Source organism: Rhamphochromis sp. 'chilingali' (genome assembly GCF_963969265.1).
Source record: "Rhamphochromis sp. 'chilingali' genome assembly, chromosome: 9".
Classification (NCBI taxonomy): Eukaryota; Metazoa; Chordata; class Actinopteri; order Cichliformes; family Cichlidae; genus Rhamphochromis; species Rhamphochromis sp. 'chilingali'.
In genome coordinates this window covers 37,060,958-37,088,798 of record NC_137936.1, presented here as the reverse complement: position 1 = coordinate 37,088,798, position 27,841 = coordinate 37,060,958, and the positions used below count along the sequence as shown (strand labels likewise).

Here is a 27,841-nt window from a genome sequence, read left to right as displayed (position 1 = left end):
TTTTCCTGTTGTTTTCTAAGACAGTGTGCCATATTACTGTAAATTAATATATTTTCAACATATTAGTAGTGTAAAAATAAAAGCAAATCACCATTTGTCAATCATCATCATTTACTCTTTTTGATTTAATGGTAATTTACCGTTGCCATTTTACAGTTTTCTAGGGTAATTTTTACATACATTTCTTACAGTGCAGTTGCAAAAAAAAAGAAATTTAGAAAACCATAAATTTCACACCCAAGGCTCAACTCTCGCGGCCTGGTAGCAAATGACTCACAGACGGGTCCGTGGCCTGGTGGTTGAGGACCGCTGCCTTATAGGACAATTAATTACTAGTTCTTTTCTAATAATGTGTCACTGAAGTATAGATCATGAATGTTGCTGGTTATTTCCTGTCATGTTTAAAAGCTGAGGCTCACATTACTCTGTTGAACCATTCAGTCCTCAGCTCCATTGAAAACAAATCCTTCATGTTTTTTTCACAATTTTATTGTCCTATAACGTAAAAAATACAAAAAAAAAAGATTCTATATATTTCTACACTTTTCCATTGATATTACATTAATCCAGACAATGTTATAACAATGCAAAATGCAAACAATGCATTAGTTGTATGACGTCCTTATACGCTCTGTTGTTTGTGCTACGTGTTACCCCAGAACTCTAAATACAAACATAATATAAATATAATAAAAACATAATACAAATTTGATTTGTCACAGTTGTTTATTTATGTGAAAAATACAAATTTTGTTTATAAACATCTAAAAGAACCAGCTCGAATAACCTGTAAAGGATGTAATCATGCTCAGTTTTACTTTAATATACCAATTTATTTATAAATCTTACAAAACTAGGGAAAAGTCTGCACTTCACACAGACAGCTGACTGAAAAGCACGTCACACTTAGTGAACAAATTTCCTTCGTGAGTGAAACACAGATGTCTGCTGTGGTGTAGTGATGTCCCATTTTCATATAGCATAAAACCAAATGTATGTTTTTTTAGATCCTGAACAAATCCATGAGAAAATCTGAAAGACCCAGGAGGCTGCTGCTACAACTTTAATTCATGTGAACTAATTTAAACCGAACTCCTGCTGGAAGGAACAAAATATGAAGAACAAAATAACTGAAAATGAAACCTGACACTGTACAAACACAGATCAGTTTAATGTGCTGTGCCTAAAGCTCATCGATAAAAACATTCTCATGAACATCTCCAGCATGTTTCTAGCTCATATCCATGCTCTCTGTGGCTCCTATACCCCCACCCTCCCCTCCCTTGATGCTCTGGTAGATAGACGCCATGTCAGTGCTGGTTTTGATTTGATTGGCAAATTCGGCCATGCTGGGGCTTCTTTCCACCTCAGGTACAGCCAGCAGGGCGGCGACAGCACGCATGGCCGAGCGCCGCAGCTCCTCCTGCTTTTCAAACTCCTGCTTCACAGAACCGGCCTTCACCTGCAGGTGGAGGAAGGAGACGGAGACTTCATTTCAAGGCAGAGGGAAACTCAAGGTTACAACTCCAGGTTTGTAAAGATCTCTGTGTATTTTACCTTTAAACTATAAAAAAAGGTTCATAGAGAGTAAGGATGCGGTTTTTATAAATAATTTCTGGTAAGTTGTGTTTAAGAGACCATCAACTCCAATCCATGCAGTTTTTTTTTATTTTCTGAATCATAATGTTTTAATGAAGTGTTGATTTCTAAGACTGTGTGTCTGTTTGAGTACTTTGGTGGTGACGGTCGCTTTAAGTGGTTCCACCAGCCTGTCCAGTCTCTGGAGAACAGCAGCAGGACACAGAGAGACCAGTCTGGCCAGCATCAGGAAGGTCAACATCTGCACAGTGATATTAAAAACAAGGAGAAAATGATCAAAAATAAATCATTATTTTCTGATTGCTGGTGCTACTGAACACCCCAGAAATCATTCCACAGGACAGAAGGTAAAGAGGTGGATCATTTTTACTTTAACTATTTTTCCACCCACTCTGATATCATAGTGGTCTTTGAGTCCTTCCTCTACATGATCCAGGAACTGCAGGATGTCCAGCCCCTCCAGGCAGCTGTCCAGAAGACTGTACATACACTCAAATGCAGCTTTACGCACATCCAACCCATCATCAACAGTGTGCTTGAACGGACCCATCTCCACCTGCAGCACACAAACAGTAAAACGTCTGCACAGAGCATGAACAGAAACGCCTGCTGCTTCTAAATCAGCTAACTCACTTCTCTGATGAGGTCCTTCCTGATCTGGGTCTCCTTGTAGAGGTGAGGCAGCACTCTTCCCAGGAGACCGCGGATCAGAGACGGTTTGTTATGAGCTGCTGAGTTAAACATTACCAAGGCGATACGTCGCACATTGATGTCCTCATCCTGCAGGGTCTTCAGGAAGTCACCTGTCACACAGAGATGACATCACAGCTTTTTATTTTTCAGAGCCTCATCTGGGTTTTTATATTTGAGTCAGCATTAGACTTCAGTTTATATTTAAGATTAAATGAACATTTGTTTTGGTTTTTAAGTGGGATCATATGAGGAACTTATCTGTAGTCAGTGTATCACTTATCTGTCAACACATCCAAGCATCAATCTGTGGGGCTGAAAAATGCTACCAACAAAGAAGGGGGAAAACTGCAGTTCCTATAATGGCCACACAGGTTTGAGACAAATGAGAAGACTCCACTCAGGCAAGTCTGCTGGACCAGACAGGGTGAGTCCTCGTGTTCTCAAGGCCTGTGTATAAACTGTTCCTGATGAGTTTGAGTTTGCAGACAGTCCTGGTGCTGTGGAAGACATCTGTCCCAGTGGCCCCCAGGACTACAGACCCTTGGAAAGTCTCATCCTTGACCTGCTATGAGCTACAGTCAGGCCACATCAGGATCCCCTTCATTTTGCTTACCAGCCCTGCGTCGGAGCAGAGGACCCTATTCATCTACCTGCTCAATTGTGCAGAATCCTCTGCAGCTCAACGTGACAAAAACCAAAGAATTGATTGTGGACTTTATGGGGATCAGGAAACCTGTTTCAATCCAGGAGGACAAAGTGGAGGACTATAAATACCTCAGAATAAACGTTGATAATAAGCTGGACTGGGTTAAAAACACCACTACACTCTACCAGAGTGGCCAGCGCCATCCTCTATGCCGTTGCATGCTGGGACAGCAGGCTGAGGAACAACTTATTCTATGCTGTTCTTATTGTCTTGGGGACACTGTAACCACATAATTTCCTCAGGGATTAATAAAGTATTCTGATTCTGCTTGAAAGGCGAGTCAATCTGATTATGAGACATGTTATACTATGTGTAATGATACTACCGGTACAAGCCTGTATTTCAATGCAGTGTGATTCTTCAGGAATTGAAAGGGAGAGCATACATCTACAATGAGTGATGTTACATCTGACAGCATTGACAAAATGAGGCTTGTTTCTCTGACATGAGATCACTGCTTCGTGATGTGCCTCGAGCTGTTGAAAAGATGCAGGAATTTTAATTTTCTGTGTGAACTGGATCTGGCGTGACTCTGAGGATCATCACAAGCTTGCAAGGAGATTATAAGAACATTATGGAGCATTTAGACATGATATCTCCTAATAATGACACACATCTTCTCAAATCAATCTCAGAGAGGATGGTTGGTTAGAGGTGTCTGTGTGTATAGCAAAAATAAAATACAGAACCTGATATCCGCTGGTATGCACCCCACATGTATTATCACAGCTGGGCTGCTGTACATCGAATGAACAGTAGATGTCATTACTTCAAAATGAGCAATTGTTCGGAAAGATTCGACACATTCATGGAGCTTCATCGCACCATCACCATCTACAAGTGTTCCAGTCTACCCGTTGGACCAGGTCAGCAATTAAAGTTTTAGGTTTAGAACTTGCTTTCACGCAGCCTTTTCCAAAGGGAAACACCAGAATTGCTCGGCTACCTCTGCAAATCTGCATATGTGAGCCATTAACGTTTCACCATGAAACTGAATCTTAGAAAAATTTTCCCACTTTACTGTAAAAAGATGAAGAGTAATGATGTAACATGGGATGCAAACATTTACCTATGCAGTCTTTCAGCAGTGAATCTATAGGTGCCGGGTGGTCAACAATAGTGAACTTGATGGCTGTTACCACGGTGCTGCGAGCCAAAGGAGAACCTGTGGAGACAATGTAACAAAAATAAAGATTTTTGTATATATTTTTTTCTCATTCATATTGAAGCCATATTAATACAAAATGTCAAGACCATGTACAGAAACAGAGATTGACCATGAAGATGTTAATTCTGCATTATTTGTTGCATCTGACATAAAAAACAAAAATATAAAACAGTTCTTAAATATCATCCTACCAGTTTTAAGTTGTTGTTTAAGTCGAGGCAGAAGTGCTGCCGGATTGACTAAAGTGAGTTTTCCCAAACATTCAGCCACCAGGTTCCTGGTGCCCTCCTCCTGACACTCGCAGTTCTGAAACAGCAAGGCCCACACAGACTCTACATGGGGCGAGAGACTGGAGGCTGGACAGACACTGAACAAAGAGAGAGAGGAGGAAGGAAACTTTAAGAAAACTTTAAACTTATTTTATTCAACATATGTCATGCAAATTTTGTTGCAAAGCTTTGCAAAGTTTTTTGGCAAAATCTATCATTTTTATCAGCTTAAATATTAAACTGTTACTGCAAAATTCACACTTAAACTGCAGTGAACTCATAAATGATGCTTTTCAATGATCACCTGCTTCAGAGAACAACAACAGATTATGGTGAATTAAATGCACACACACACATTTAGCCAAACATTCAACAGAACACACACCTGATGACTTCTTTGAGGGAGTGAAGGAGCAGGTACTGTCTCCGTGGCTGGGCTGAGATCTCCTTCAGGAGGAAGGGCAGGTAATCGCTCAGGCAGCCGACGGCCATGCTGCCTAAAGCGCAGGAGGCTGCCGTCTTCACCTGAAATCACAAACAAGATGTCCACACAGTCGGCTGTCTGAGCTTATTTAACCTTTGTCGCATTAATTCATCGACTGAACTAACCCACTCTACTCTCCACACAGTTTGCTCCACAGAGCTAAAGCAACATCTCATTCTGAAGGATCTTTTTTACTGATTGTCAGATCTCTAAATCTTCTTTAAGCTCTGTTTTCACACCTCCTGTTTCTGGCCGTTGTGAAACAACTATCAGACACTGAAGAAGCACTTACCTAATAAGTAGTAAAACAAACAACTGGCACTGATATCAAAGCAGTAAAAGGGTAAAAAACAAAACGGACTTTTTGACTAATTAGGTTTCAATATCAAGGAAATGTAACTGTGATGTGGGGGAAACAATCAGTTTTCCTTTGTGGAAAATAAACAATCGGATTTGGAGAAGCTCTTCTTTTAACTAAAAGATAAATTTATTCATTGTGAATGAAAAATTTAAATATTCAGATGTGGATAGTGTGTCCTACCTCTTCACTGGTGGAAGAGAAAGCCTCCAAGATGACTCCCTGCACCTCCTTACTTCCTCCCAGACTGCCCTTCCTCCCCACCTCCCCCAGACACAACAGGGCGAGGACACGAGCAGCCTCTGGAGAGCCGGGATTCTTCACCTGAGGAGAGGAGAGGGCAGAATTTCAATGAGGTAAGTGTTAAAGTAATAACAGCAAAGAAAACAAAGGTGGCTTCTAAGAGGACAGTTTCAGATCAAATTTTATAAAACAAACAAACACGAAATTTGTCTAACAAATTTATATCTCATGTCTGTTTGTGTCACATTCTTAGAGGAAACCTCCATTGAAGCTAAAGCAGAGTACAAATGCCAGACTCTCACACCTGCTGTATGAAGCCGGCCACAGTGCCAGGAGTCTCTTTGGGAGAAGCAGAGGACAGAGCAGCCACACAGTGAGCGACTGAGTGGTAGGACTGCCTATGGACGATGCTGCCATCTGCAGAAGACTGAGATCTGTGAAACGGCTCCATGAGAGACTTCAGCAACTGACTGAGAGGAGAGGAGAGGAGAGGAGAGGAGAGGAGAGGAGAGGAGAGGAGAGGAGAGGAGAGGAGAGGAGAGGAGAGGAGAGGAGAGGAGAGGAGAGGAGAGGAGAGGATTATAATCCCGGGTGTAGTATTTGTGTTGATATGTTGCTAAAACTAAATGGACTGATCTGATTAAATCTTCCAGTTATAGTTTAACAAAGGTGCTGGGAAAAATGTTCTGATTCATATCAAACAATATAATTAAAGATCTTTAAGAAAAATTACAGATAGAAATAAAAAATCTTGAGCAAACAGGAAGAGTGCAGACGGAAAACGTAGACCTGTCAGAGTAGAATCCAACCAAGCATTTGCGCTGACCATTATTATATTATTCTGTAAAAAATATATCATACACGAAAATAAGTGTACTGCAGTGATTGAGGCATTTCACCCCAACTGAATGTTCGTCTGGTCTGGATCCAAGATCAAGCTTTGCCTGAACAAAAAGCATTTTCAGGTATATGGACAGTATGTACACAAATGATAGAATATAATTAATCTGATGAAGGTCACATGGACTGAAATATACACACAGTCGGAGGAAGACACACTATACATCTTGCTCATATGTTAATCGGCAGTACAGGAACATCAACATGACTTGCTGATGCAATGTGGGTTAGTTGAGGCTAACCAGGTCACTTGTGGTCATGATTAACATGTTTTAAACAAGACTTTAGCAGCTTGTGAGTGCAGAGTCTGACTCTTATCTGACAAACCTTCAGGGGAAAGACTTGCTTTACTGCCACTTTAAATAGAAGATGTTATCAGGTTGTGTCATTCTCCTGGTTTGGTTTAATTATCTCAAAGTCAACACAGAACAAACTGACTCATGCTTATTTTCTCAGACCAGACAAACTTCTCCAAAGCCAGAGAAGACATTACACAACAGACTGAGTATTCCTCCCTCCGAATACTGAACTGATATTTATCTGTAAAAACTTTGGAGTTCCCCTGCAGATGGTAATTACATGAATATTCATTTCTTGGAGATAACACTCACACTGACGTCTACACCCAGGGGATGTGATTTAATGTGGACTCCTGGGAATCTGATGGTGTTTCAATGCGCTGTTTCATATTCTTGCTGTCTAATAATATAAAATAATGACTTCTAATCACTTAAACACATTTGAACTGTGGCTTTTGGAAGGTTTTCATGGCATTTGATGAGATAACTACTGTTTACATGCCTGAGGGAAACACTGGAATGATGCACTGCTGCTCTTTTAAAAATGTGGGCTAAATTAGAGGCTTTCCAACAACTATTTAAAAACATTTGATTCATATCAGTGATTAAAATTCATTATAGTTTAACGAAAACATTATAAATAAGCCATTAGCAATAATCCTCAGCACTAAACAGCTTTCCCACTCCAAAACTGTTGATCTGTCCAGTGTTATTAGGATAAATGACCCAAAGAGATTCACAACCACATCCTATCTCACCTGTAGCTCAGATTACTGGTTTTGGACAGCACCAGTGCTTGCAAGTACTCGAGTATTGCTTCCAGAGTGCTACCCTGCAGGAGCGGTGAATGGATGAGTCTGAAGACTCCCGGCAGAACAGACGAGCTGATCTTAGCCAGAGTCGAGGGGTAGGCTTTGGCCATACCGGTGAGCAAAGTGATGGACACCTAAACAAAGGCAAACTACAGGTAGATTCAACCACAACATGTTTCATGTGTCCAACAATGTCTGCAGGCAACATCCTGTTTTAAGGAAAGCTGACTCAGCGGCCTGTGAACTTTTGAGTCATGCAGCTACGCTAACAGAGAACAAGGAGAAAAAATCTAAATAAAAATCAAAATGAGCAGAATAAGATCCCCGCTTTCCACCAACACATGTAATCTGAGCCCTAAACTTTATGTTTGATATTCCTTAACCCACTTCCTAAATGTATATGTTTTTCTTGGTGTGAACTATATGATGGAACAAAAAGAACCACCTCCAAAAATCTGCAATTACACATTTTTTACCATAATACGACATAAAATAGGCACATTACTGCTTTCTAAAAGGCAATCTCAAAAAGTAAAACTTCCTGTCACTGTCTGTCTAAGTTCAAATGTCATGCACATGCACGTTGATTCATTTATGAAAAAAAATTATATTCTATAGATTTAATTCTTGACCTGATTCATGTGCATGTTCGGTTCAGTGCCTGTACCTGTGAAACATGCATGTCACTCTCATCCACCAGAGTAGGAAGTTCGCTCAGCACGGGCTCCAGGGCTGCAGGTTTAATGCTGGCAGCGTGATGAGTGACCAGCGCCGTCAGACACGCCAGCGTCCCGAGCTTCAACGCCCGCTGATTCTTCCTCAAGAAAGATCCCAGCACAGAGAGCGCTTCTGGCAGGATGGGTGACATGTCGATCTGTAGAAAAGGACAGGAAGTTACTAAAATCTTTCAAATTAAATAATGTGTTCATTAAATTAAAAAAACAAAACGAAAGTCATAATAAACCTTTAACGGAGAGGCAGCGATGAGGGTGATGGTCCTAACTGCTGTTAGTCTTGTGATCTCATTCTTTAATCTCTCCAGAAAGATCGCCAAGACTGCCTGAACTTCTGCCCTCAGGTGGTCACCAAGGTGACAAACAATGTGACCCATACAGGAAATCGCTCGTTCTTTTACTTCCTGGTCGATGTCTGTTGCTTTGAGCCGCTTCATCGTTACAGAAAACACCTTTGGGAAAAATAAATAAATTAAAATTATAAAGAAAAGGTAGAACCTGTTCCACACATCAGGAAAGCCTTGTGAAGGCACCAGCACAGCAGCACAAAATTCCTGGTGCCAAAGTATGAACCAGCGATGTCAGAGACCATGAAGAGGGAGCAGTCACAGAACCTTTTGATCACAGTTTGTTTCAGATGTTTTTAAAATCTATAATTCTGTAGAAATACTTTGATTCAGGCAAGCAGGAAAGCACCGGCAAAGTCATGTTTGTTCATTTTCCTTAGACAAATCACAGTATTTAACCTGCCATTCACAGTCGTTTTTCATTAATTCTTTGCTCCCACAACACATGAAAAATGATAAATAGACAGGATGCTATGGAGCACAATTAAATTAAACCGCCTCAGACCAGAAAGCAAAACAGTCCTGAGCTATTTCACCTCTTTAACGAACGGTTTAGGGTCAAATCCTCCTGCTTGTCCCTGCGGTCTCATCACTTTGACCAGGTGCTGGATGACCAGCAGAGCCTCTGAGGTGATTTTATAGAACGTGTCCTCAATGCATGCAATCACTGGGGGCAGCAGCACCTGCAGGGGTCACAGCACAAGTTAGTCTTTACATTCTCATTATTGTTGAAAAATTTAGTGATTCAACTTTTTAAAGCTGCAGATCCCCCGAGTCATTATGAGAGACAGTGTACAGGTTTCAAGACAAAGCCTTAAAAGAAGTTTTTGAAACCTGCATGTGTGGCTGAAAGGCCTGAGGAGGGTGGGAGAGGAGCAGGACGTTGAAGAAGGAGAGCGCATCGATCCTCATGGTGGACAGGGTGGATTTGTCTGTCAGGGAGAAGACGATGCCTGCAGGAAGGAGGGGACAGGAACAGAAAGAAAAAAAGAAAGAAAGAGTGGGAGTAAGGAGCCAAAATACAGCAGCTGAAGTGAAAGAGAAAAGCTACTGGGAGACTTAGGAACAGCCGGTTGTAGGAAATGTGTGAGTTTTAGATCTTAAAGATCTTAAAGATCTCCCTTAAAGTCTATGTGACTTTGCTGAAAAGAGAGTGAAAGTTTCTGACCAGTTTGACGGTTAAGAATTAATTTGTAATGCATGTGTGTGTGTGTGTTCCTGTCTAGCTATCTTTGTGAGGACCGAAATCTGCATTCTACTATACTTGTGAGAACCAACAGTCATTTGTGAGGACACGCAACCCGGTCCTCACAAATTTGAAGGCATTTAAAGGCATTTTTGGGGCTCAAAATGTGGTTTTAGTGTCTGGGTTACAATTAGGTTATGGTTAGGTTTAGGGTAAGGGTTAGGCAATCATTTTTAATGGTTAGGGTAAGGGGCTAGGGAAAGCATTATGTCACTGAAGGACCTCACTAAGATAGTTGAATGGGGTTGTGTGTGTGTGTAGGTGTGTGCCTACCAGGTATCAGGGCAGGTATATGCTCTTCCAGGGCTCCCGGTACAGTGTGAGCCAGCTCAGTGAGGAGACAGAAGCAACCCTGTCGGGATTTGATGCTCTTCTCCTTCAGCTGTCTGTGGAGGGCCTTTACAGTCGCCGGCACCTGGACACACAAATCGCCGCACAATTTATTTCTGCAATTCATATTTACGAGACGCTCAGCAGAACTGGAAGACTGCAACATCTTAGATATGGACACGTTTGTTTAAAGGCGAAGAAGCTCAAGCAGGTTTTTTCAGACAGAAAGTGAAGGGTCTGTTTAGGCTCATATATGGGATAAGCATGCAGGCATTTGGAATTGTAAATCATAGAGAGCTACTCTGATGGAGTCCAAGAATAAAAAGATGATGCTAGAAATGAGCAAAGATCAGCTGATTTGCCTGGACTGTTAGGTAGTCTCGACTCTGTAGCCTGCCTTTTAAATTTAAATACCAAACATCTTTGAATTTTAGGTAAGTCAATGACACCTTTAAAAATGTAATTTAAATTTATCTACTTTTCAGCTCTACTTGTGAAACTCAATTAAACTCCATCCAAAAACTTCTCAGCACCTGTTTTTTCAGCAAGGCGACTGCCGGCTCCTCCTCTCTTCTCACCCCGGGATCTGAACCAGACACGATGAGGCTGTAGCGACTCGATGCCACCCGTGTTTGTCTCAGCAACGTTGAAAAAGCAGTGAAGACGTCAGCCCTGACGTTCTCCTCGCGCTCCTTGAATCGTGCCAGCAGAGCGGGGCAGATGGAGGAGTAGAAGGAGAGCAGGAGGTCCAGACGCGTGCTGATCAACGCCTCCAGACACTTGATGGAAGAGCGCCGCACCTTCCAGCTCATGTCATCGTCATCACTGTACTCGTCGTCTGACTCTGAGTGAAGTCGTGAAACGAGAATAAACTCGATTTGCTTCATACAGGTGACGGATGGAAGACAGCAAAACTCAAAAGATCTCACATTTTGTTGTGTGAAGTTTGTAATAGTTTTAAGAATCGACAGACTCAATCTGAACAAAAACAGCCGCTTTTGTTGAAAAGTTCTTTCTAAATCAGATAAACTCACTTAAAGAATACAGGTACAAAAATCATCCATATGCAGCCTAAATGTCTTTAACTTCAGTGTTTTTAATGTAGTCTGTGTTCATACGAACATTTCATGCTTCAATGTCAGTTATAAAGACCTGCTTTAAAGACTGATATTTATGTTTTAAAATACATATGAAAATGTAAACACCAACACAGAGGCCTATTTGGGAACCAAGAAAACAGCATTAAAGAATAAAGGTTGTCCTGCTGTGGTGTCAGCTGCAGGTAAGGACTGTTGTTCTCTCTGAGCTCTCATTTGTTCACATTTTCACGCCACTGAAAACGGACAAATGATCAGTTATCATTTGGCCATTTGGAATGTAACCATGGATGTACAGATCGTAATCGCTGGATTAATTCAAAACTAGACACCTAAAACATGATGATTGATTACCATCATGTTCTGTATGTTCCTGTTATTTGCTTCCTGTTAATAGTTTTTCTGCTAAATTTCTATTCACAGACACACAGATCTCACACACCTTCCTCAAGCTCATCATCTATGTCCATTCTATCTTCATCCTCCTCCTCGTTGTCATCATAGTTGTAGTTGGGGTCAAAGGTCATATACTTAAGACAAAGCTGAGTCACTGTGGCAATGTGAGGCGACATCTCCTTTGGACACCTGCCAATCAGGAAGTAACAGAAAGAGCCACAGTAAGGACACGGAGTGTGGGTATGTACGCCTGTGGGTCATGCTGAGGGGACAATGACCTGTTTACAACATGGACTGAACAGAGGTCCCAATAGTGCAGACCTTACCAAAGTGTGGGGCCCGCCCCCCTATGGGGGGGGGTGCAGAGCCATTACAGGGGGGGGCGTATGAAAAGGGGGGGAAAAAAACAAAACGCTTGGACACTGCTAGCACGGGGCGCCTCCACGAACGCAAAGCAGGAGATGAAGCATCGCTGAATATGTTTCCAAACCAACTTCATTCTAAGCCAAAGACTTGAAAATATGGTGAAGCATATCTGCTCTTTGGCTTCACCTGCACAAGTGCTGAGGTAGGTCTCCCTGCAGGGTTGGTTTTCCCTGCGTCGGGAGCAGCGCTGGGCTGTTCAAATCACGGACTAACAGTATCCCACAGCTGTTAATGCTTTTAAATCCATTTTGCACAGAGAGGCATTTTTTGAAAAATGTATTGATAGCAATGTTGAATATTATTACACATGAAAAAAAAAACAACTACACGTAAAATAATCACACGGTGACGCCTCTGCCTTTCTAAATAGAGAGACAGTAACTGCGTGTGTGTATGTAAGTGTGTAAAAACTGCAGACAGTCAGATTAACAGTATTTTGTCTCTATCTGCCATTCTGCAATTCATCTCATGTAAACAATAACGTGGCGCACAGCGTGACGTGAAAAAAGGCTCATACCTTTGACATTGCGTGACGAAGTCTGTATTCCTCGTCCACACGTAAACGCAAAAAAGGAGTTTTAAAAAATCTCCGTTTTAGGTGATTCCAAACGCCGTTTACGTGTGGACGAAACAGCTGCGTGTTCAAAAATACCCGTGTAGGTGTGGATGTAGTGTAAAAGAGTTAGTAGCTTATTTTATTACTACCTGTAATTTATTGCAGTTTACTTGTATTTCCTTAATTGTTTACTAAATGTTTGAGGTGTGAAAGGGAGCAAAATATGGGCGTGTGTGGTTGGAGGATGTGTTTGTGCGTGTGCATGAGAAGGGGGGGGGGGCATTTTTCTTGTAAAGCAAAGGGGGGCTTAGCAAAAAAAGTTTGGGAAACTGCTATAGTGAATGTATATAAAGACTTGCTTCAAGGTAACAATTAGAACAGGGTTAGGTCTGTAGAGCTTCTGGTTATAGTCAGTGTAACTCTGTGGGAAATCAGCGTGAAAATATTGTCCCCTAAAGTGATGGAAACATGACTTTGTTTGTACCTGCGTATAAAAGCTTCAAAGGCCTGGAAACAATACTCTCTCAGCTCATCATCTTCTACTCCGGTGAACTTTACCACCATTGGGATCAACTTCTCTAAATGTTCACCTACAAACCACAAAGAATGGGAAAAGAATCTACACTTTAGATGTTTTTCTTCACTAAATGACACAAAAATGCATGAAGAACCAAATTTTAAAAAGATCCACGAGTCTGCAGCCATGTGGGGGCTTCATACAGTGCAAGGGCACCAGATGAAGGGCCAAGAGCCGACTTCCCCCTACAGGGAAAGTTGGAGGAAAGTCATCATCTTAGCTATCAGTGCTAAATTGAATTCTAGATCATCTGAAAGGCATTTACATGTCTGAGTGTGGAACATTTGCTACATTAGTGAAACTAAGAAGATGTATTCTATAAAAAACAGTCAGAATACAGGAGCGCTGGACTATCAACATCTGAAACCTTTCAGAAGACCGGTCACTGTCCTACTAGTTTGTTTCCCCATTCAGCACTGAAGGCGGCATAAACACAGCATCAGCTCACCGACTCGATGGCCGCCCTGACGACTAATGGTTGCCAGGCACTGGATGTATGTTCTTGTCATTGATGTGGGCGGACCCTTGGCCAGCTCTTTCATCAGGTGTTCTGTCAGCTGGGAGAAGAGGGCAGGGCTGCAGCAGGGCACCAGGTGACCGAGAGCTAAGATGGAGCGCTTCCTGACCGCCATTCTGGGGCTGGTTAACTGCAGCATCCAAATGACGAATGAATGAAGAAACATTAACGAGCAGATAAAGGGACAAATGAGTAAAAATACAATCAAATAAACTGTACAACAAAATGAATGAAAGTCATCATAAAGCTGTTAAAGCATACAGTAAATATACTGAAAGCAACGTGAAATGAGAGAAAGTGATGTGCACGATTCTTATAAAAACGGGTTTCTTATAATAATATGAAAAATATCCTGCTATCTTAAGTATACTAATAATTATGTCTAAAAACAGATGACAGTGATTTTTTGGGTTGTCATGGTAGCACTACACTGTAAAACCACAGTTAACATTTGAGCGGCTGAGTGTTTCTCACCTGAGGCAGCAGGCTGGAGAGCAGAGAGCTGTGGAAACTGACCAGTGCACCACTCAGCCTGTGGAAAAAAAGCAAACAGTGAAAAGCTTAAAAGTTCAGCAACGTGTACCGTGTGTGTGTGTGTGTGTGTGTGTGTGTGTGTGTGTGTGTGTGTGTGTGTGTGTGTGTGTGTGTGTGTGTGTGTGTGTGTGTGTGTTTGAGCTGGTACTTTTCTAATGTGGGACAGTCATCACGTTTGGACCGAGATCTTGTTTTTACCTTCCCAACATGTCCGACAGGATGTCCAGGGCCTCTAACTGCACAGACACATCATCGTGTTTCCCCATGGCACCAATCAGCTGGGAGGTAATCTTCTTACACACGCTGCCTGTCAGAGTCAAACCTGTGGATCCAACCCAAAACAAGGATGTTTAAAGAACTTTGAGCTTTCACTGCCTTCAAATGATCAGACATCCTGATTTCAGCTCACATTAAGGACTGTAGTTGCTGAATAATTGTGACAATTAAGCCCAGATGGCAGCGAAAGTGTGCAAAAATTAATGGTGAAAAAGTGACAATTTACAATTATTGGTTATTATTTAGTGAAAACACAAATATGGCATGTTGTAGCTGTGTAGGTAATTTCAGACACTTTTACATGCAGTCCCAGGAAAATTACAAACTTATTAAAGTAAAATATGAATGACTGTCTACAATGTAAGCTTTGCTTCTATGCCATGTATTATTGATGCTCTTCATACTCTCGAAGTTGCCCCTTTAACATGAGATGGAAATCCACCATTAAAAGCTGATCATCACGACGAGGAGACAGGTGGGAGGACAGTGAGCGCTCACCTGAGGATGTGAGTGGCAGCTCTGCGATCACGGTCTTCAGTCCCATGCTGGAAATGTCCCTCAGCTGCTCTTTGTCCGACGTCATGTTTGAACACAGCACGTCCACCATCGTCTCCACCTGGGGCTCCTTCACTTTGCTCACCAGAGGCGCCAGGCTTAAAAACAAACACACCAAGTTAAAAAATGTCATAATTTTGTTTCAAACCACTATTTGTTTAAATAATTATGTGATAGAAATATGACCTGTAGTATCTAACCAAGCACTTTGCAAAAACAAAAAGGTGGCTATCTAACACACAGCCTGCTACACAGACACCATCAATACTTTAAGTCCAGCAGAAATGAAGGTACCACTCTCATTTTAGTGCATTAACACTCTTATAGCTTGCCTTCAAGACCTTGAAAGGGACAAAATCATTGACCGCCTTACATATCACCGCCTTTACCCAGGGGATGCCATACCCTGCATTTACGGACTTCCTAAGATCCACAAGGAAGCTGTCCCACTCAGACCCATTGTCAGTAGCATAAACTCAGCCACTTACAACATCTCGAAACACCTTGCTACTGTCCTAGCACCTCTTGTGGGGAACACCCCACATCACATCAAGAACTCCACCGACTTCACCGACAAGGTCCAGAAACTTACCCTGGACCCAGATGAAACCATGGTGTCCTTTGATGTAGTCTCCCTCTTCACTTGCATACCCACCACGGAGGCAGTGGAGACTGTCAGAAAACAACTACAAGAAGACAGCTCCTTGGAGGACAGGACCAACTTCACACCCGATCAGATTTGCACACTGTTAGACCTCTGCCTCACCACTACATATTTCAAATATAACGAGGGTTTCTACAGACAAAAACATGGCTGCGCCATGGGCTCCCCCGTGTCACCTTTTGTAGCCAACCTTTACATGGAGGAAGTGGGCCATCTGACCTCAGGAAATCACATGATAGGGTGGGGCCAGGTTTCAGAATGAGCTCACCCGAAACCCTGGCTGATTGGGACCCACACCCGCTTTCACACCTTGGCTCATGTGATTAGGTAGAGGCTCGTCAGGGGGTCCTTTGTCCCTCTTTGGGGGGAAACTCCCACTGGGTTTAAATCTGGGACTCTCCACCATTTGACCTTAGAACTGAAGAAGCTTCTCGGATGAGAGGTGAAACGTCTTCAAGCAACTTAAACAAGTCCAGACGCTTTTCTTTCCAAGCTCCTTAGCCTACGATGACCTGGATGACTGAGAACCTTCACAGACATATTAACACTCTTATCCTTATTTAATTCAATTCAGGTCAATTCTGTTTTATTTATACAGCGCCAAATCACAACAACAGTCACCTCAAGGTGCTTTATAGTGTAAGGTAGACCCTACAATAATACTTACAGAGAAAAACCCAACAATCATATGACCCCCTATGAGCAAGCACTTTGGTAACAGTGGGAGGCTCCCCGCTGAACTCTGATATAATGCTGTCACTTTCCATTACCTTTATTCAAAAGACAAAAGTTTCCAGAAACAGACTTTCGAGTAAATGGGAGTAGATGATACAGTAAAACTTAAAATAGTCTATAACTCAAGGGTTGGGGATAATGCAGCCCTCTGGTGGTTAAACCTAGTTAACCCTTCCACAGAGGATAGTTACAAAGAGCACCTTTCTAGGAATCCAAATAATAAATAAAATACAGTTTACATGAACTAAAGGGCCCGTGGTTGAAGCTAACCTTTGACCCCTGACCAGACTGTGGAGTTAAGGAAAGAAAACACACCAGGACACTGACTTCTGGCACCGGTTCACACTGTGCGTACGAGTGAGATTTTTACCATTTCACAGCCAGGTTCTGCACCTCCCCATTCTTGTCTTCCAGCAGTTTGAGCAGCATGGTCACAACTCTTCTCTCGCTGTCCTCGTCCAGCTTAATGCTGTCCTTCTGCAGCTCCAGCATCAGGTCATTGGTGGCCATGAACCTGCACACACACACACACACACACACACACACACACACACACACACACACACACACACACACACACATAGAGACCAAAGTTAATAAACTGATCTGTGAATCCTTTCAGTAATCCTTCTTTTCATTACTGCCTCAAAAAAGGGTCAAATAATGAATTAAGTGTCTAGATTTGTTTAGATGTCTATTTATTCTTTAATTAGATGCTTTTTCGACACTTCTGTTACAATTGTGGTCTTTCAGTAAAGATGTGCACATTACTTGTCCAATAAATATTTAGCTCATCAATTCAATGACAACAAAGAGAGAGGTAGAGGTTGGTATTATTAAGTAATTCAAATCTATACTTGTGTTGTTGTTGGCTTATAGATGTGTTTATAACACTCAAAGAGTTATCAAAACATGTAAAACAGTTGCAGAATATACTTTTCTTGGTCATACATGGCAGTAAACCCAATATGTGTTCTCCAGTGTTAAAAACATCTCCAAAGATATTTTGCAATGTATTAAAAGATTTTTAAGACAAAATAAAATAACAAAAATCTCCAACATTCTTGAACCTACTGCTATCTACCTGGACAACAACGACTCACTTTATCAAAATATAAAACTATTTAGATCATGAATTTATCATGTTAGCAAAAAATCCCTACTTCCAATTTCTGTAATTGAGTACTTTAAAAAAAATCACAGCCGACACAGATATTTACAAACATATTTTGATAATGATTAAATTAGTCAATAATATTAATATAATATTTGGAGTTTTTTATGAAAACGTAACCTTGGTTAGGTAAAATTGTTACATCTATTTTTTGTTTTCAGGTAGAGAAAACTAATAAATGATGTGTCGATTAAATAAAAGTAATTAAGACTGTATAGAGGGCACTATTGTCTCCTCTGTGGTAAAATGGCACACACAAGTGGGGGTTTTAAAAAAGTGTCATCTCACTGTGAGAGCTGCTCACTGTTTCTTACCTGAAGTCTTTGTCAGTGGAGGTCATTTTCTCCAACAGGTTGGAGATGTGGTAGGACACACTCGACATCTTTCCACTGTTTAGGCTGTCACTCAGGCTGAGAAAAAGTTTTTTTCCAACGGTAAACTCAGAAAACTGGCCACCAGATTTAAGCCGACAACATGGCGAGGCTAGGGGGGGCAGAGAGGAGAGCTGACGGCCTGATGGAACCCGACACTCGGCGTGCCCGGCCAAAAATAGACGGCAAGGGAAAGTGGTTCAGCTTTGTGGCGCCGCCGTGTGGACACACGGAGTCCAACCGGCCATACGGAGGCGGTAATGTGCCGATAAACCGAGTTTCAAGTCTTATTTTTACGCTAATTTGCCGAAAAAAATGCCGACGGTTATCGGTTAGCATTAACCGTTTGGAGTTTTATCCCAACTTTATTGATAAACAAATTCAACAACAATTACAGTAGCCGTTTAGATTTTTTTCTCCTCAACTTTATTGATAACTCACACATGCAGCACAGTTTGGGTTAACTGTGTTCTTCACGTAACCATGTAATAATAACAATAACAACAATAATTATTATTATTATTATATAATACAATAATAATAATAATAATAATAATAATAATAATAATAATAATAATAATAATAATTAACAAATTATTATTATTATATCGAAGTTTGGGTGAGGTTTGAGTGGAAACAAAAACAGAGTCACTTGACAAAAAAAGACAAAATTATGACAAGAAACTGCCCATATTTAATGAAAGAGATATTTGTATGTTTAAAAATCAGTTCAAAAAGAGAAAATGTAGCTTTTTTAAATATTTTCACTAATCTGGGAGGGATCGGATTTTAATTTATTTAGAATGTGTTCATATTTAGCTTCTAAACAAGGTTAAGGTGATCTCGTCTAAACGCTTATGCGGAACACTTGTTTACTGGTTGTTGTTTCCGCCGGTATGAAGTGCAGTTGGACTCTGTGGGAAGCGGTTATCTTACTTGTTGCCACGTCGGAGTAGTCGGTGAAGCCGGTTTCTTTTAAAAAAGGAGGATTACTCGTGTTGTTCGGGGTTTCTGTGTCAGTCACGGTCATGGTGAGTTTGATAACTTTGCATTTAGGCCACCGGTGAAGCTGTTCGCTGACATTTGTGGCATTTTCCCGGTTACCGTTAGCTGCTGACGTGCCCAAGTCCAAGTAGCTCCTTAGCAAAGTGGCTAGTAGTAGCAGGAAAATCAATGAACATTTTAATTCATGTGCAGTATTTGTGATTATATAATGTTTGCTCATTTCAGGTTTCTGTTATTAATACCGTGGACACCTCTCACGAGGACATGATTGTAAGTTTTCCATTTTTTTCCCTTTTTCATTTAACCGAAACTAGCTGCTAATCACAGCTGATGTTAGCCTTCTTGTTTTAAGTACCTGTAAGTGAGCTTTTACGCGTGATAACTAGAGATAGAAACATGTGTACAATGAAACGTCAGTAAATATTATCACTGTAACGTGTTATCCATTGTCCTTAAACCCAGTTGTAACAAACTGATATTGCTGCGATCTGACACTGCTAGCTGATCATCAGAGACTGATACTGTTCTGTTAGGATCATTGTCCTAATTCATGACCCTGTTTCAGTCAAGTTTTAGCTGTCGGACTGATGACTTCACATTTGACTCCAGAATAAAAAATATCTGGGGGTTTTCTTGGATAACAAAATTAGATTTGAGAAACAAATTAATTCAGTTGTTCAGCGGTCCTTGTTTTAAATTAAGGCTCATATCCAAGGTGAGATTATTTTTATCCTTTAAAAACTTGGAACGAGCAATCCATGCGTTTGCCTTATTTCAGCTGGATTACTGTAATTCACTTTATGTTGGTGTCAGTCAGTCCAGTTTGGCAGGACACTTGTACAAAATGCTGCAGCCGTCTTTTGACTCCTGTGAAGAGACACCAACATTTTACCCTGGTGCTTGCTTCCCTTCATTGGCTTCCAGTGCAAAATTAAAATAAAATTTAAAATCTTACTTTTGACTTAATAATCGCTAAATTGTCAGGCACCAGACTATTTGTCTGACCTTTTGCAGCTTTATATGTCCTCTAGAGGCCTTTGATCAAGTGATCATTTACTCCTTACCTTACACAAGTCTAGGATGGTTCATAGAGGGAATTGGGCATTTGCGGTTGTGGCACCGAAAACGTGGAACGATCTACCTCTCCACATTACAAAAGCCCCAACTGTCAATCCTTTTAAATCCCATTTTGAAACATATATTTTCGCTTTGGCTTTTTATACTGCACGAGAGTTACCAATTCTTTTTATCCTAATTTTCTTTTAATTTTCTTACCTGTTGTTGCTGTTAATGCCACTGTTTAATTATTACGTTGTGCAGCGCTTTGGTCAACTCTCTGTTGTTATTAAATGTGCTTTATAAATAAATAAATAATAAATAGAATACTTTGGTATACAGAGGAGTTTATGGTCGACTTGTAACTGCAGGGTTTCCATGTGCAGTGGCTGCACAGCAAGCCCAAATCAGCACCTCTTAACCATTGTGCTGACAGTTGGTCAGAGATGTTTGTGCTAGTACGCTGAGTTTGGTTTTCACTAGACTTCTACACCTGATCTTGTCTGTCCAAAGAACATTATTCCAGAAGTGCTACCATGTTCTTTAGGGAGAGACGAGGCTTTCTCCAAACAAACCAGACTTGTTCAGTTGTACTCTCTTGTGCATTTCACATACTGACCAATACATGTAGCGTTTCATAGAAACAATAGGGTGTACTAAGTTTATTTCAAAGATCTACTTAAAGTTTTTTTTAAACTGACTTTTTTCACATGTCTATATGTCACTATGTTTCATAAAGTCCAGACTACTAAACTAAATTACATATAAAAGAACATTTGAGTTGATTAAATTAACAATAAAACCAGGATTGTCAGTGGGTGACGACACACAGCAGAACATCATCAGCCCACTCTGAACCTGTTTTGTGTTAATTCACACAAACAGTGATTTTCACTGTTGATTGTGATCATTAAGTCATACATGATGAAGCACATTGAGCTGAGCTCCATCTTTGGCAAAGGCTATTAAAATAATAATTTCAGAAACAAATCATTAACAACTTGCCACTGATACCCTGTGACTGTTGCCACAGATACATTTGAACTTGACTTAGCTGTACGTTTGTTATAAACTGTAACCTGTACGTCTGCTGTAGGACTTTTGTGTTTTACACGTTTATCTGAAGTAACCCCTCAAAAACATGAAAGGGACACAATAACATTAACTAACTTAAGAGGGCAGTGGTAGACCAACATGTTCAATGAGGTAACGACAATGTTTGTGTCAAAGCCGGTTTTGAATACAGTGCATTCATAGATATGGCTTCATTTCCCTGTTGGAAAGAACAGTCTGATGGCAGCTGTGAAAATACTCTTAATGTTGCAAACTGATTTATTGTGTTTACTTTTGGCTGCTGACTACAGCCACAGAAAGCACATTATTTAGATTTAAGGCTGATTCTCCAGCAAAGGAAGATGTGCAAAAGCTCCTCAGTATCCGAACTATCCCTTTTAAGAGAATAAAGTATTTTCTTTTGACTAAATCATTGTTGCAGCATTTATCCTTTTTATTTTCAGTTAGATGATGTTTAAACTATCACAGAACAATCACCATGAGCATTTTTAAGTTCATTTTACTTTTGACTTTGACTTGTTGCTGAAAATGTATAAAATATTCTTTAAATTGAAAGGTAGAGGTGGAGGTTCTCACTCAGGTTTTTACATTTTGCTCTGTCTGTTTCAGCACGATGCCCAGATGGACTACTACGGGACTCGGCTCGCCACCTGTTCTTCTGACCGCACCGTCAAGATCTTTGACGTCAGAAACGGAGGGCAGATCCTTGTGGCAGACCTCAGAGGGTAAGAAGTAGGGCTGGCCCATATCATACCATTCACGGTAATACCGGTATAATGTTGGGCAACAATAAGAAAATGAAATATTGTTATAGACTATGGATAACTGCATTTCGTTGCCCTGTGCATGTGCAATGACAATAAAGTTGAATTCTATTCTATTCTATAAACGTGCATGCGCAGTGCCTTTGTTTTCATATTCACATGGTGGAAAAAGCATGGCGGCGGCAGAGAATGAGAAGGGCGAAAGCTGATCGTTGAATGAAACAGATGAACCAGAACTAGTTTGTAAAAATGCTGCAGCTTCACTGGTGTGTAACTGGTTTGGCTTTTGTCCCTCAGATACACAACAAAGCACTATTTTTGGCAGAGCATGCTAGCGGGTCGTCGTTATTACCGTGTTTTTTGGAAAATACGGCACACTTAAAATCAATTCTTTGATTTTTCTGACAATCAACAGTGCCCCTTATAATCCCGTGTGCCTTATGTATGAACTCTGGTTGTGTTTACTGACCTCAAAACGATTTTATGTACACGGCGCTCGAAAATCTGTTAAATGTTTTAGTACGACTTTGCTGAGCTACGAAGCCGCACCGCTTGATGGATTGTCGGAGCATTACGGCTATCGTAGGCAGGAGCCTCGCGGAGTGATACGTGCTGAGCTTCAACATAATGTTACCATACTGTGTGTGTTTAACCTCTGTTTAAGTTTTGTGGATATTATACATGGTTATGCTGAGGATGTGTCGGCCAGTTTCCACTAGAAATGCCTTTTGGTTAAACTGTCAGCGAGGAATTTGCATTTGCACGGTAAAATTTTTTTATATCGCTTTAATATTTTGTCTAGTGTCAATTATATCGTCAGTTATATCGTTATCGAAATTTTCAAATGTATATCGTAATAAATATTTTTGGTCATATCGCCCTGCTCTACTATGAAGCCTCAGTTTGTTGAGCAAACCAAGAGTCTAAAGCTAAAAAATGAACTTGTATCACTTGTGGTGATGAAATATAACTTGTTGGCACTTTTGTCTGCTGTAATTTAATTGCCAGGTGACAAATCCAGGTACTCAGTGAAAAACAGAACTAATTTGCATCTCTTGTGTTTTGTAGCCACGAGGGTCCCGTGTGGCAGGTAGCGTGGGCTCATCCAATGTTCGGCAACATCCTGGCTTCCTGTTCCTACGACCGAAAAGTCATTATTTGGAAAGAAGAGAACGGATCCTGGGACAAGATGTACGAGTACACCGGACACGAGTCGTCAGGTGGGTTTGATACAAGTTTAATCTCAATTCTTGTCTTATACATGCAGGTGGCTTCACACAAGAAAAGATCAGATCCTCACAGATTATTTAATTCATGTTCTTTGTATTTACAATTACAACACTATACATTTAATATCTTTTATTGAACACTTAGGACATTTACTGGATCTCCACGGATACAAGAATAAATCCAGGGTGCTCAGTCCAAGGCTTTTCAGAAATTAACCAAAAAGGCTTCTGATTCATTTTCCTTATTCAACCTGCCACATTTTTGTGTCGGTATAACAGGGCTGGGCCATATCATACCATTCATGGTAATACCGGTATAATGTTGGGCAACGATAAATAAAATGAAATCTATACATGGTTATGCTGAGGATATGTCGGCCAGTTTCCACTGGAAATGCCTTTTGGTTAAACTGTCAGCAAGGAATTTGCATTTGCACGGTAAAATTTTTATATAACTTTAATGCACATAAAAAAAAACAGCTGCCACCTGCCCTCAGAGGTTGATAACAGTCTTTCTAAATGGTAGAAGGAAAAAGTCTGAATCTCAAACTTTAGGTTTTTAACCAACCTCATAGCAAAATGCCACCAAAGTTGAAGTATATGTAATAATTTTACTAACTTGTCGAATATATATGAAATATATTTAAATATTTTTAACTTTTAGTGGATTTTCCTGTATTCACATTATTGTTCTCACCACAAAGAAAATCACTTTGCTTTAGGTGTAAACACAAAATCTGGGTTGGGCAATGTGTTTTTACAGAAGATCCAGCCATCACTGTCTGTGTATTGACTGACCTTTTTTGTTATTTGTGGTGTATCAGTGTTATGGTTTTTAACCATCATTTTCTAGTTCCTCATTTCTGTAGCTCCACTTTGTAATTGCCCTTCACCACAGTGTCTTTTATCAGATGCCTCACTGTGGGTTTTGGGGGGGGTGTGGCTCTACCTGTCAGCCACTTTACCTTATAGTGGCATCTTGCATGTTATGTTTCCTTTTTAATTGCTCAATTTTATTGTAGTGATTATGAGAATTTTTCTCAGTAGGTTAGTGTGTTTTGATCTGGAGTCCCTCTGGCTGTTTTTTCCCCTCCTTGTACTCTTTTATTTGTTTCTTTTTGTCCCTTCCTCAGAAATCCGGTGTTGTAGATTGTGTCCTCGGTAGAATTAGAAGTTTAACAGATCAGTTTGGTGTGTCAGCTCACGAAATAATGAAGCACAATTTATTGCATTAAGATTTGATAGACTCCTCAGGCCTCTGTCTCATTGAGCCTCCTCCTGTGTTTCCACAGTGAACTCAGTCTGCTGGGGTCCATATGAGTTTGGTCTAATCCTGGCCTGTGGCAGTTCAGACGGAGCAATTTCCCTTCTCACGTTCACTGGAGATCAGCAGTGGGATGTCAAGAAGATCAGCAATGCTCACACTGTGAGACTTACAAACTGCTCTGAATGTTTGAAATGTCACTTTAGCAGCATCCTGCATTGGATGTAACACACTGTTGTGATTCTGCTGCAGATTGGCTGCAACGCTGTAAGCTGGGCTCCCGCTATAGTTCCAGGCAGCTTGATTGATCAGCCATCGGGACAGAAGCCAAACTACGTCAAGCGCTTCGTCTCCGGAGGCTGCGACAACCTGGTCAAACTCTGGAAGTAAGTGCTCATGTTTTCTGAAAATCTCTGAAGGAAATTACAGTTCATACCATAGGTGCATCTACTAAAACTTTTGGACACGTTCTAATCTCAGTAAAAAGGTCAAAGGTCAACTTTTCTAAAACCCACAAAGGATTTTCAAATTTATACTATAGGTGCATACCAGGAGGTTGATGGGTAGCACTGGCAGTGTTCCTGCAACACACTCAAAGTTTCAGAAGCATTTAAGAAATTATTATTATTATAACATAGTTGTGTAAGACATGAACACTTGACCAATCAGAAGCATTGAACACTACAAAAGAAACCTGAGGAGTACAAACATATTTCAGTGGAACATAAATCAGATGTTCGCTCTTCAGAAAGTTTCGGTTCTCTGGGGAAAGTTCACTGATCTTGATATTTAATGTCACCACAGCACAAACACGGTGATCCTTGTGTGACAAGTGTGGTAGTGGTGAGTGGAACCTCGCAGCAGAAAGGCTTCTGGTTTAAAAACGTGGCTAGAGCCTTCCTGTGCCTAGTTTGCATGTTCTTTCAGTACCCTTGTGGGTACTCCTCCTTCCTCCCACATACCACAAGACACACTGGGTTAGTTGGTTATCCTAATTGGCTGAATCCAAGGAAGATACATTTCTTGCTTGAAGTATAGACAATAAAGCTCTGCATGAGTGTGTGGTTCAGGGTGGCTTGTGGTCTGAAGCATTTTCTTGTTTTGTTTTTGGTTTTTTTCTTAAACCTAATTGTCACTGATTGATATTTCCTGCCTGCAGAGAGGAGGATGGGCAGTGGAAGGAGGATCAGAAGCTGGAGGCTCACAGTGATTGGGTGAGAGATGTTGGCTGGGCTCCATCTATTGGTCTTCCCACCAGCACCATTGCCAGCTGTTCTCAGGTGAGATTTGATGTGATTACACATGCAGAACATGCAATTTATTCTGCTTTCCAGCACCTAAAACATAAAGTGTTCATTCAGACATTATAAATAAAGTTTTGATAACTTAGGTACAAGTTTTTCACCACTAGATGGAGCCAGAGTGTGCCTCCGGTTCAGTCAAGTGTGAGATTAAAGATCCACCAGTTCATAAGCGGGTTACATTAATCTGTAGTGCTTCATAAAATGTGGTATCATATAAAAGCAAGTGTTATTGGCAGCTTGCAAAAAAGTATTTGAATAAAATCAAACCATTCCTGTTTTTCTTCCACTGGGGTTATGTGGGAAATTGTTTTCCATTCTTCCAGGATGGACGAGTATTTATCTGGACGTGTGACGACCCTGCAGGCAACACCTGGACGGCCAAACTGCTCCACAAGTTCAACGATGTGGTGTGGCACGTCAGCTGGTCGATCACTGGAAATATACTGGCTGTTTCAGGAGGAGACAACAAGGTAGAAAATACACATTTACACCAAATCCACATAAAATTATAGATATCATTTGATTTCCTTCTGTCTGACTTGGTTATATGCAAACTAAACATGCCACAGTCTGGAAGAATATATTTTATTGATATGGTTTTATCAACCTGCAGTGAGCTCTGCCCTTATTTTTTTTAACCTTATTGATTCAGGATATTATGGCTGTTTCTCAAAGCTAATATTTAACTCTAAAGAATAAGTTGAATTAGATTTGAGCGCTGACTCTGATTTTATTTATAGTTTATTTATTAAACTATTTATGAACTTTTCAGGTAACGCTGTGGAAGGAGTCGATGGATAGTCAGTGGGCGTGTATCAGTGATGTCAGCAAAGGCCAGGGCGCAGTCTCCACCATCACAGACACACAGCAGAATGAGCAGTGACCCTCGAATTAAAACACACACACCCATTCCGTGACCCCTGACCCTTCGATGATGACCCTCAGCCTTCAGAGATGAAAGAATAAACATGCTGGACATTTGGACTGAAAACAAGACGCCCACAGTGATGAAGCCTGGTCTATAATCTGAGTTTTAGGCTTCAGCATGAGTTGGGTGCCTGCTGAAAATCAACAAGGAGAATTTATTATAGGGAAAGAAACCATTACAACTCAAAGAATCATCGCTCTCTGTATTTTTACTTTAACGTTTAGAAATCCGGACACAACTTTGTTTGTTTAGTCTTTAGCTTCATCAAAGTTTAGTTCTTCCTGCTCTGCTCCAGAAATATTCCACCTCCACTGCTGGAGAACAAAATTACCATCACCCTTAATGCTCCCAGCATCCTCAGGGGCAGTCGTCCTGACTTTCAACACTTTATTCTAATTACTAGTTCACTCAAATTGGCTTTGGGTGAACCAAGAAAACTATAAAAACAAAGCAGGTGAGCCCACCTTCACACCTAAAACAAACTCTCATGTTCTCATAGTGAAACAAAACATGACTTGACTGCCTGGTTTGGATTTACATTTAATGATAAGTGGATAAATGTTTTATTTGGTAAAATGTTTGCAGACTCTTTTCAGCTGTTAAATGAATAATCTGCCTTAACAACCATGAATGGAGCGATCGTTTTTCTCCAGGTGTATAATCAGAATCCATTGATTTTTTTTTTTCATGTTTGATGTAATTAAATAACTGTTTAATATTAAAACAATTTTAATGTCTTTTTTTCATTTATATAATAACCATGGCTGGGCAAAAGAGTCCTTTTCTACTAACATACTCTTACTACAGGTCTCATTCATTAACACACATTCATAAATAGCTTTTTTGCTAAACATTCACACCCTTTGATGTATCTGGGTCAACTTGTAGTTTAGTATCTTGATCAAGAACACTCGGTAATGCTGAGTCAGGGATCGAACTCCTGGCCTTCTTGTTAATGCAATGACCCTAAGCCACAGCTGAGGGGTCACCAATGGAGGTAGATCAGCATGTTCGATTTGGCTCAGATTTTAGTCCGGATATTTTTCCCAGATGCCTTAAAAATGCACGGCGTCAACGTTAGCGCCGTCCAGCCCCACGCACGGGGCGATCCGCGTTAATGCGTGTGTGTGCGTGCGTGCGTGCGTGTGTGT

The 27,841-nt window shown here is 40.7% G+C and overlaps 2 protein-coding genes across 2 annotated transcripts; one reads left to right on the top strand and one right to left on the bottom strand.

The window, feature by feature from the left end:
* Nucleotides 1-677: 677 nt before the first annotated feature.
* On the bottom strand, nucleotides 678-18,243 carry cand2 (cullin-associated and neddylation-dissociated 2 (putative)). Its single transcript, XM_080892822.1, has 24 exons — nucleotides 18,010-18,243; nucleotides 16,892-17,035; nucleotides 15,066-15,220; nucleotides 14,490-14,613; nucleotides 14,232-14,289; nucleotides 13,689-13,887; nucleotides 13,148-13,253; nucleotides 11,728-11,870; nucleotides 10,722-11,032; nucleotides 10,132-10,273; nucleotides 9,447-9,565; nucleotides 9,149-9,295; nucleotides 8,496-8,717; nucleotides 8,199-8,405; nucleotides 7,478-7,665; nucleotides 5,825-5,990; nucleotides 5,461-5,601; nucleotides 4,821-4,960; nucleotides 4,358-4,533; nucleotides 4,068-4,163; nucleotides 2,233-2,402; nucleotides 1,991-2,155; nucleotides 1,733-1,840; nucleotides 678-1,462 (listed from the first exon to the last, which is right to left on the bottom strand). Exons 1-24 carry the CDS (start codon nucleotides 18,075-18,077, stop codon nucleotides 1,232-1,234), a joined length of 3,726 nt encoding a protein of 1,241 aa, XP_080748948.1. The 5' UTR covers nucleotides 18,078-18,243; the 3' UTR covers nucleotides 678-1,231.
* Nucleotides 18,244-18,943: 700 nt separating this feature from the next.
* Nucleotides 18,944-27,417, top strand: sec13 (SEC13 homolog, nuclear pore and COPII coat complex component). Its single transcript, XM_080891530.1, has 9 exons — nucleotides 18,944-19,097; nucleotides 19,297-19,341; nucleotides 21,811-21,926; nucleotides 23,034-23,185; nucleotides 24,487-24,620; nucleotides 24,711-24,844; nucleotides 25,618-25,738; nucleotides 26,086-26,232; nucleotides 26,535-27,417. Exons 1-9 carry the CDS (start codon nucleotides 19,095-19,097, stop codon nucleotides 26,643-26,645), a joined length of 963 nt encoding a protein of 320 aa, XP_080747656.1. The 5' UTR covers nucleotides 18,944-19,094; the 3' UTR covers nucleotides 26,646-27,417.
* The last annotated feature ends 424 nt before the right edge of the window (nucleotides 27,418-27,841 follow it).